Below are 10,566 nucleotides of genomic sequence, written 5' to 3'. Positions count from 1 at the left end.
ACTACCGTCAACCAACACTGTACAACTAATTACGCGTCTCCCTAAGTCTGTCACTATTAATCTGGTACCATTGCACAACCCACGCGATTGATCAATATTTCTAAGGAGCATAACCATAGCACCGACTTTCAATCTCAATTCATGGTTTGGGAGGCCGAACATTTAATCTTGTTCAAGAATTTCGTGGAGTAAAGGTCGGGCTCGCCCATAGTTCTATCATCTCTCCGACCTCATCGAGCTTAAGTAAATTCTCTCTTCCTCATGGATAAGAGATAACACATAATCATTTACATCTTCAACTATTTCGTGAGTGGGTGCAAGAATTGCCCTTTCTTGAAGATAATTTGGGTCCCATAACCGATTTTGAAGATCAGGATAAGTGATATCTACTAAGGAGGCAATGGGATTAGTCACGTGTTGAATAAGTAAATCGTCGGGGAACTCTATGTCAACCTCAGCATCACCATCATTTGGATCCCCGACCAACCCATCTCCAATTTTCAGAATCCACTCCGAGAATTTTCGTATCTCATCTACATTAGTGTCTTCACTTCCGGCTTGTAAGCGCATATTTTTAGTCAATGTAAGCACCTGAAATTTAAGACATACACATCTTAAAACATTGAAAGAAAATATAAATTAATTGAATAGCGTTTTAGTACCAATTTGGAAACTATGTTTTGAACGTACCTTACATGAACTCCACAAATACGACGAACAAAGAGAAGCATGCACAACATCGCCCCTGCTCCCTTTGGAAACAACTTAGGTAATGTTTGGCGAAAATCGCCACCAAAAACTACCACTTTCCCGCCAAATGGTAGTGTTGCATTACGCGGATCTACAACACGCATGACGTCTTTCAAACTTCTATCAACAGCCTCGAAACCATGTTTATGAGTCATCGGCGCTTCGTCCCATATAATTAGCTTCGCTCTGATCAACAATTCCGCTAAATCACTACCAGGTTTAATTCTGGGGCAAGTGGAGTTTTCAGTGAGATTGATTGGAATGCCAAGTCTCGCGTGCTTTTGTTCTACCACCAGGTATCAACGTTCTTTGCAATTCCGCTAGATGCAACAGGCAAAACAATTTCACCCTTGCTTCTGAGGGCAGCACATAAAGTTCGCCAGATGAATGTTTTACCAGTCCCCCCATAGCCATACACAAAAAACACCCCTCCTTGATTAGATGCAATAGCTTCCATAATTTCATTATAAACCGTCGTTTGGTCATCAGTCATTGAAGATAGTTGAGACGCATGTTCTGCCTGGAGCGATTCTTTGTCATAAGACAACTCATCCATAACCATCGTGTTCACGTGATGTGTTGTTGACGATCTATCGGGTAGGGGCATCCCTTCAAATCTTGCTAAACTACTCCCATTTAATTGGAGTGATGCTTCTATGTCGATCAAAGCATAGTTTTTCAATTCTTCATCAGTTAGTTCCAAACCTATGATGATATTTGCAGTGTCATCATAACGTATTGATAACTATTATATATGCAAATAATGTAAATTAGATGAACTAAATAGAAAGCAATATATTAAAGTAGTACCTCGGTTTTGAAGAATATTACGTTGCCTGTGAAGGATATCATCCGCTAGAAGACTCCATGTTGCCTCCCAGACTCTACTTGGCGTGGACAACGTCCCAGATAACAATAAAGTCGCAAAGAGGTTTCTAAGATAAAATCCAGAGGCCCATTCGCTTGCTTCCTCTATCGCATCAATGTACTCTTTGTCGTCACCGATCAAGCCATATGCATAACACGCTTCCCTATACGTGTCATAGAGAGTGCCGTTAACCCTTCTTATGTCCTCGTAACTTTTGGGTCCCTTTACATGGTTCAACATGGTTCTCATGAAATATAATTCACCGCAAGTCGGCGGCACATGTTGCAACCTGCCTATCTTAAAATTCTGTTTTCTAAGGGTCCACTCTCGCTGATCTTTATTCCACACAAATTTAGTTGGGAATTGACAGTACAATAAGTCCTTCGCTATCTGCAACTCTTCCTCTTCACTACTGTTAATTTTCATCCAAGATAGAAACTTTGACACTCCCATCGATGATTTCTCTAAGACCTCGTCAATAGGATCTTCATCATAAAACACAACGCTCTCGTTCGCCGGGAAGGTGAAAGCTGCAGCCTTTCGATGCATGGGAGTCTGTAGTGAATGTCAAACGCGAATATCCTCCAAACAGCCTCACATGCTGAAAGGTACCTACAATCGTAGTATCGTTTAATCTCGTCCACCTGTTCAGGAAATTGGTCGTTGCGGCGTCGATAAGAGGACTGCATTGTCACTCGATCAGATCCCTTATTTATATACTTGAAAAGATACTTGATCGCTTTAGACTGGTTACACCACTCCACATTGATATGTGCACGATATTTCAGCAATAAGTACGGGTTATAAGGCACGACAGATCCATTGTCAAGTGCCACTTGGTCCTTATATATTGTTGGTCCTGTTTTACTTCTCTTATAAATAGGATAATCGCCTTCGCCGATAGTTGTTCTTTCGGTACACTTTTTGGGGAAATGTTTTGAGCATGTAGACCCAACCATACACGGTGATCGTGGTTTTGCAGTTCCACACGGTCCGTGAATCATGTGTGTGCAAACGACGGCATGTAACATAGGATTCTCAACCGGATTGGGGATCTCCGCTGAAATTATTTTATCGATATCCGCAGCTTCAGGGAACTTGTCTTCTCGATGTAAGAACAAAAGGATATGAGCATGTGGAAGACCACGCTTCTGAAATTCAATAGTATATACAACTGTGATAGAATTACGCAAACATATTAGATTATATATTACGGCTTGATAAAATATGTCCAAATATTAAACCTGTGAGATGAAAGATCGCAGATCTGCTCTAACCCTACCAAAGATATGGCGCTCTTTTAAATCAATCATCAACTCTTCGAGCTTAATCTTGAATACGCGAGACAAAATATCAGGACGATCCTCGGGATTAAGTCCCCTATTTTTAACAAACCGGGTGATTTCCGGCCACTTGGGATTGCACGTAAACGTGATAAATAGATCAGGGTAACCGAACCACCTACAAATGGTCATAGTATCAAGGTAGTTTACTCTCATATATGGGCCACCTCCCACCAAAGAAGAAGGAACAATAAGACGACTACCGGCGGAAGACGGCTCAACGTCCCCTCGTTCAATGACTCTTCTAAGATTATTGTAATTGTCCACGCGAAGAAGATCTTGGTTGTAGCGTATAAACTTTAGTCTATGAGATTCAACCGATGCAAATCCGTCAACTAAAAACTGGTGATAGGCTTTACCGGATTTATGAGTTGGAAATTCAACTGACAGTGGTCTATCCGGAATACGGAATGCATACCACTCTCTAAGAGTTAATTTATCGCGCGGATTTTCAGAATTGCTATTTCGAAGAGAGTTTTCAGAGTGAGAAATTCCCAATCGGTAACCGTCTTCCCCGCACGGAAATAATAAAGGATACTGGAGGGCCATGAATAATGGGTGTAACTCAGATATACGTTGTAAACTTCCGCATGACTTTTGTACAATAATATCTCGTTTATCCATGTTTGGACCTAAATCACCCTCGATCAATCTTTGCTACCTCGAAACCGTTGGACGATTATACATTCTCCCATCTCTGTCTCTTCTACAGATGCGTCTGATACTCACGTCGACGTTTTCATCGGAAGACAATCTGTCCCTAGCCATCCTAAATGTCTTTGCAACAGGATTATGTGAGTCGACCATCTTTTACAGTAATTCAATCAGCTCATCGTTAAATCGCTCCGGAGTATCGTGGCTGCATTCATAGGTAATTAATAATAAGTTGTGTTTATTTATATTGGGTAACTAAATACCAAAACATCGATCTTTACAAATAATGCGTTAAACTAATATTCTAACGTATTTGTCTTGTATATGACATACCTGATTGCTTTTTTCCGATTTTCAACTTCTTCTTCTGTGTCATATATGTATAACTGACAAAATTTAAGAGTTGCTCCGGTTGACGACAACAAACTTCCTATTCGGTGAATATTTTGGCCTCCCATCCTGAATGTGTAGGGACCTCGACCTTGATTGATGGAATGATCAATCTTCCCACCCATAGATGTGAAAGAAAACATCCCGTTATAAGCCCAGATATTCTCAATAAAATGCTTACTAAATGGATGTTGTCTACTTAGTAGAGACTTTAGGAGTTGACGCGGTTCTTTTAACCATGGAAGCTTAACTTTGCCATCAGAGCAACACAATGATAACTTAGGGCATCGAGTACCCTTTTTTTTCTTTTTCCTTTCTTGAAACCACATTTGCGCTCTACATTTTGTGCACTCGTATTCTGGGTCACCAATATCCCAATATCCTTCGAGTACTGAAACATTAAATGTCACAACAATATGGAAAAGTTAAATAGTTTGATTTATATAGCTATTTAAATCAAGTTATAATACTTCGATCATTAGCAAAAAATAAAATGACCTCCGTCGTTCCCCTGGGAAGATTGATTTTGTTGACTTCGGGAACATTCTCCGTGTGAGCGAAATGAGCTCATTTCACATCCAGTGAATACTTCTTGGTTTTCAGAAACTAAACCACTAAAGTCATCATAAGATTCACCAAAGGCTAAACATAAATCTCTTACTAATCGCTCCACCACATCTGGTGGACTATCGATACCTAAGTAGTCATGTTATAAACAACGGAGTTAGGATAAAAGCACGTAATAACAATAACGATTGTTATATACAAATTGTTAAGATAGTATTCAATAATAATTTAAAAGAAAATAACCATCGTTAATGAATTGGGAGGATTAATTTTGTTGGCCGAAGGAATATTCTTCGCGTAAAGCAAATGACCACCTTCCATGTCCGGTGACAGCTAGTTGACTTTCTGGTATTGAAGGTCTACATTCGTCGTATGATTCGCCAAATGTTGAACATAAGTCTCTTACTAATCGTTCGACTACATCTGGTGGACTATCGATACCTGTGAAATAATGCAATAAACACCAGTTTAGAGAGTAATAAAACTTATACTGGATTTGTTAAATATTTTATTTATAATAGACGACATTTTATATACCTGTGGTGGTGGAACTAAGTGGCGTGGTTGGAGTAGAATATTGAGTATCTATTTTCACAGATACAGCTGATGTCACTCGTCTTGCTTGTCGTCTAGTCGAAGCTAATATATACGAAATGACTATTAGATTAGTTATTTTTGTTATAGTCGTTAAATAAATTTTTTCCATGCTAATAACTAATACACAATATGAAAGTTATTTAATATTTAAATTACGAATAATAATTAAAAATATAAGTAAGAAAAAAATAGTAGTATATGTCATATATGTACGGGTCCGATATCCGATGGCATCCGAAAAATATTGAGCCATGTTTTTGATAAGTATAAAACAAAGCCCAACCCAATGCAATAATATAGATGACAATGGCCCAACTATTATTTAGATCTATAACACAAAACCCTAATAACCCGTCCCTTATATACCCTTATAACCCACCGTCCCAACCCTTATTACCACATTACAACTTTTTCGGCCGTCACTCACTCTCCTCTCTCACTAAACTCTTCATACCGTCACTCTCCCCTCTCACTAAACTCTTCATATTCTCTCCGTCACTCTCACTAAATTACTTATTCAAACTTTAGATCTGCCTTAACCCAGAAAAAAAACACATCAATCTCCACACTTTTAATTTGAAGATCTGCGCCGTCTATGATCGTTCATGACTGATTATGAAATTTTTTTATGCTCGTTGGTTTTCCGTCGTTTATTGCCATTATCAGTTCGCTTAACTCGGTATGTAAACTTCATATTCGTTTAACTATTCAAGTTTATGTTGATTTCATGGTAATTTTAATTTTTCTTGATATTTTTCAAATTATTGCTTGATTTTTGTTGAAGGCTTTGCTAGATCTGACCATTTTGTGCATGTTTACTCGAAAATTGTTACATCAGTCGAAAATTTTGTGCATCAGTCGAAAATTGTTAGATCTGACCTAAATAAATTGTTACATCACTCGAAAATTTTGTGCATGTTTACTTTATGTGATTTATTTGTTATTTCATATTCATTGTTAATTCGAAAATGATTATCATAATTTTCGTGTTCATTGTTAACAATTGAATTTCTGGGTTAATAATTGAATTTCTGGGTTAATAGTTGAATTTTCTGGGTTAAAAATCGAAAATTTTCGGGTTAATTGAATTTTCGTGTTAACAATCGTCAATTTAAGGTTAATTGAATTTTCTGGGTTAACAATCTAAAATTTCTGGGTTAACAATTTAATTTCTGGGTTCATCTCAATATGATACATTAATTTCTGGGTTTGAAACCCAGAAATTCAACCCCAAATCATGAAATCACCAACTCCAGTCCCAACCCGAGTCTCAACCCGAGTCCCAACTCGAGTCCTAACCCGAGTCCTAACCCTAGTCCGAACCCTAGTCCGAACCTGAGTCCTAACCCGAGTCCTAACCCAAGTCCGAACATGAGATAACCGTGTCCGAACCCGAGTCAGAACCCGAGTCAGAACCCGAATCCAAACCCGAGTCCAAACCCGAGTCCAAACCCGAGTCAACCGAGTCCGAACCCGAGTCAACCGAGTCCGAACCCAATACCCAGATACTCAGATATGGAACTTAATACCCAGATATGCAACTCAAACTTTTAATGATCAAAACCATAATCCTAAATAATTTGAAAACAGTTGATTACTGTGTAATTATTTTAAATCTTTTGTTCTAATGATTATGTTTTGATTTCTCTTAGGTTGTTTCAAATGGTAAGCAATCAGAGTATGCCTACACTTATTGAGATAAGTACAATTACTGTCATTTACATTGAACAATTATTGAATTTCATTTTTTTTATAGCTGATGTAATATTCTGATTCACCCATACTAAGCATTTTTATTTGAATGCCTCATCTACAGCATAAAGAGAATTGGGACTATTGATGTTTTATTTGGGATATTTTCACCAAAGTTAAGTCACTAATTTTCATCTTTTTTATCTATTTTTATTAAGTTTTTATTTGTATATATTATTCTTAATTGAAATATTTTGCCAAACTAAGTGTTCTGTTTTATTGAATTTTCAGGTTCTGCTTTACATTTATTTTGTTATGTGCTTTTCTCTGAAATCTTTAAGTAGCTTAGGAAATTAGAATGATTGTGAAGTTGTGTTTTTGGTATATATATATAAGTGGAAATAACCACTGTTAATAACTTCTTGTTAGTGGGATCATGTTAATAGAGGTAGTGGATAATTTCTTTTGGCGCCTTTATTTGAAATTTTGCTGGTGAAGATTTTAAAGATATTTAAATTTCATTTTGCCAAAGTTTTTTGTTTATTGAATAATGTCATTTTTAACCCGCACTCCAATTTATTGTCACTTAATATTTTTGTCATCTATTTTGGAAGACGACTGCCCTTATTTTGTCTTTGTTTCTGATTGTTTGTTTTTGGTCTCATTTTTTTGATATTGACTAACTCACCAGTTATTAGGAAAATAATTCTGAATTATACTTGTGTCGTCCTTCTTTGAAAACTGAAATTACAGTTATAGTTCCGTGTTAAAAAAATAGCCATTCATGAAAATTGAAAAATAATATCCGAACTACTGCCGAATTACGTCAAACTAACTTGAAAGTTGAAAAACAATATCCAAACTAATGCTGAATTACGTCTATAATAAAATATAATGCACTTTAATGCTTCTAATGCTATTCAATTCTAAGCTGATTTCCCTTTTTTTTGCTGATGCTTCGTCTTGGACATCTCCGTCCTTGTATGTCTCAAATAATATCCTCTTGCTTGACGGTGTCAACGACTCAGTGTTACTTCCAGTTTCATTTTTCGCATCCCGCATTTGTTTCATTTGCGTAAGTTTAAGTTCTAATAGATCATAATAATTTTTATTAATCGGCGTTTAATTACTATATTTGGATTGAATTTCATACCAGCAAATAATCTGATTGTGTCTCACTTGTGACAACACTTTCCTGTAGACAATTGTTATATATGCTTTAAATAATAATTGTTTTAAATTAAGTAATTGCTAAGGAAAATCTGTTAAAGATAGTATAGAAGTGTTGTTTTACCTGTGTCATATTTAATGTTAAAATCTTTTCCACAGATTCATCGTTATGTATTCCCTTGACAGCACTATCATCCTGTAATGGTTCACAGATTTTTTACAATCGCTTAAAAGTGTGTATAATTAATTATTTCCGATTAATATTTGAAGGGATAATTATGTTTTACCTCTGCATTGCTGGCCGCTAAGACTTGATTCTCGTATTGAATTTTCTCCTGCACATATCATTTTAATATTTTAAGCTCTTTTAAGTAGATGTATTTTCTAAATGCAAAAAATTTTAATTTCACTACCAAAAGACTGCCCATTGAGTCTGGTATTTCACTTTTTCAAAGACTCATTTCTGGTTTTAAAATGCTAAATTGTTAGCTAAACGATTATTGATATTTGGTAAAATTTAATAAAGAATTTAAATTACTTTATTACCTGTATCATTTTGTATTGTTCAGTCCATGCTTCTATATGTTTCAACTCATCACTGTAGTCCACAACCGTGTAGCACCTTAAGCTTAATTCCAGATTGTACCTTTTGTCAACTACTAACTCGAGTACGTACTTCTTTCGTAACATTGAAGTTAGTTCTTGTGGCACTCCTCGGACATTTCCTACCTGTGTATATTTTATATTAAGAGAACTTTTGATGCTATAATTAAGATTATATGAAACAAAAAGTATTTGTGTAATGTAATTTAGTGGTCGTACCTGGTGTAGTTTGTCTAAACATTCCAAAGGAGTCTTTGCAACCTTTTTTTTGATTTGTTTATCATACATGATTAAATTTGCTTTTGCTCCATTATCATCGCTAATTATAAATCTCACCTTAAATCTGCATTTATAAATATGATTATGTTGTAAGATATGTATAAATAATGCTATCGTAGAATCAAAATACATGGGATTTTACCTTGTTGCTCTATTTTCGCTGCCCTCTTCATGTGTTATACAATTTTTGTCTGAGCAGTACCATTTGCCATGTCTCTTCCCAACTGGACTTGTACACTTTTGGCATATATTACGGTACCATCCAAAAGTGTCGTCTATTTCATTCAAGTATGCTACTGTCACATATTTGCCAGCCTGTTTTGTACATTTGAGTAAGTATTAAAAAACTAAAGAAACTAATTATAAAGATTAATATATTTTCGTGAATCATGTAAATGCTAACCAATTCAGTACACATGATTTCGTGTAGTGTCTTGCAACTTTCATCCAATATTGTCTTGTTCTTGCTTTCAACAACTCCTTTACTTCTACCTGGCCTTGCTGATAATCTGCATTATTTGGCGTGTTAGATGAGGTAAACACGTTTATGTGGTTTTTATGTTAAAAAAAATCTGTTTTTTTCCATATGCCCACCTTGTCCTAATATAATGTGCCTCGGGTATTTCCGGATTAACATAAATCTTGCTCACATCGTCTACAGTTGATAGACGTATGTGTCCTCCTATAATTCGAAAGAAATAAGTAAATATTTAGTGTGTATTTAAATTGAAGTAATCTGGAAAATGGTATTTATTTTAATGAACTGGGCATGAATCGTAGATGTTACCTTTTGTGACTATCCTTTCCACGCATTGCATAACAATAACTGGTTTCTCCGACTTGTGGCAAAGATTTGTTGCTATATGTTCACCGTCTTTAGTGTATGGTCCCCACATCCAAAATGATAATTGAGTATCGCTGCAATTTGGTAAGGATGGTTTTGATAAGTAATGTGACATTTTTTTGAAATCAACTTTGACATCTATAACAATCAACTTTGACCATCAAAAATAACTGAGTCTTACTCTTGGTTTGCCAAATCCAGTGCCATTCTTTTGGTGTTGTTGTGTACAAAGACAGCATTGTAGTCCTCTACTCCTCCTATGACATCTATAATAATATAAAATTTATTTAGTAAATTGTACATGAAATATTAAATTCACTGCAATAAGCATTCAATATGAGATTGAACAACATTTAAAGAATTAAGTTGTTAATGATAATACCTATTAGTTGCCTTCCTTCTAGTTTGTTACTAATGATATCTTCAAATGAGACAAACTTAAAACCATGCTTTGGAATTGACCCACACTCTATTTCATCAATGGTTGTCCGCGTACCAAATCTGATCCGATACTTGTGTGTTGTTGCAAGGTGGAATCCGTGGTTACGGACTGTTTGAAATCTCCCTATTTTGTACGTCTTTCCTTCTTGAATTCTGCCATCGTATTTCTTGATCAATGATTTTGTGATTAATCCTTGAACAACATTGTTTTCTTCATCAACCATTAGGAATTCAACTTTATGAAAAATCCCTTTTCCATGATTATTCCATTCCTGTTTTTTCCATTTCCTTATCACCCTGACTTTCATGTATACATTAAAGTCTCCTTCTTGAATTTCAGCAATCGTTTTTTGTGTCGGTTGTTCCAT

The 10,566-nt window shown here is 35.9% G+C and overlaps 2 protein-coding genes across 2 annotated transcripts; both read right to left on the bottom strand.

The window, feature by feature from the left end:
* Positions 1 to 216: 216 nt before the first annotated feature.
* Positions 217 to 905, bottom strand: LOC141643761 (uncharacterized). The gene is made up of 2 exons (XM_074453059.1): positions 696 to 905; positions 217 to 591 (listed from the first exon to the last, which is right to left on the bottom strand). The coding sequence occupies exons 1-2, from the start codon at positions 903 to 905 to the stop codon at positions 217 to 219; spliced, it is 585 nt and encodes a 194-aa protein (XP_074309160.1).
* Positions 906 to 1,036: 131 nt separating this feature from the next.
* On the bottom strand, positions 1,037 to 10,566 carry LOC141643752 (uncharacterized). The gene is made up of 19 exons (XM_074453050.1): positions 10,140 to 10,566; positions 9,939 to 10,023; positions 9,701 to 9,831; positions 9,508 to 9,595; positions 9,317 to 9,422; positions 9,056 to 9,228; positions 8,854 to 8,977; positions 8,578 to 8,760; positions 8,319 to 8,366; positions 8,156 to 8,227; positions 8,041 to 8,056; positions 5,110 to 5,211; positions 4,936 to 5,013; positions 4,504 to 4,701; positions 3,949 to 4,396; positions 2,863 to 3,421; positions 2,263 to 2,769; positions 1,561 to 2,173; positions 1,037 to 1,455 (listed from the first exon to the last, which is right to left on the bottom strand). Exons 1-19 carry the CDS (start codon positions 10,564 to 10,566, stop codon positions 1,037 to 1,039), a joined length of 4,377 nt encoding a protein of 1,458 aa, XP_074309151.1.

This window comes from Silene latifolia, chromosome 1 (genome assembly GCF_048544455.1).
Source record: "Silene latifolia isolate original U9 population chromosome 1, ASM4854445v1, whole genome shotgun sequence".
NCBI lineage: Eukaryota > Viridiplantae > Streptophyta > Magnoliopsida > Caryophyllales > Caryophyllaceae > Silene > Silene latifolia.
This window is presented reverse-complemented; position numbering and strand designations above follow the sequence as displayed.

What these genes read in the sequence shown, in the direction of transcription:
- LOC141643752 (XM_074453050.1), bottom strand. Translation starts at nt 10,566, where the DNA reads ATGGAACAACCGACACAAAAAACGATTGCTGAAATTCAAGAAGGAGAC. An exon ending in TGCGATCTTTCATCTCACAG is followed by an intron (nt 2,770 to 2,862) that starts GTTTAATATTTG and finishes ATTGAATTTCAG; the next exon opens with AAGCGTGGTCTTCCACATGC. An exon ending in ACGACCAATTTCCTGAACAG is followed by an intron (nt 2,174 to 2,262) that starts GTGGACGAGATT and finishes CATTCACTACAG; the next exon opens with ACTCCCATGCATCGAAAGGC.
- LOC141643761 (XM_074453059.1), bottom strand. Translation starts at nt 905, where the DNA reads ATGACTCATAAACATGGTTTCGAGGCTGTTGATAGAAGTTTGAAAGAC. An exon ending in GTCGTATTTGTGGAGTTCAT is followed by an intron (nt 592 to 695) that starts GTAAGGTACGTT and finishes CTTAAATTTCAG; the next exon opens with GTGCTTACATTGACTAAAAA.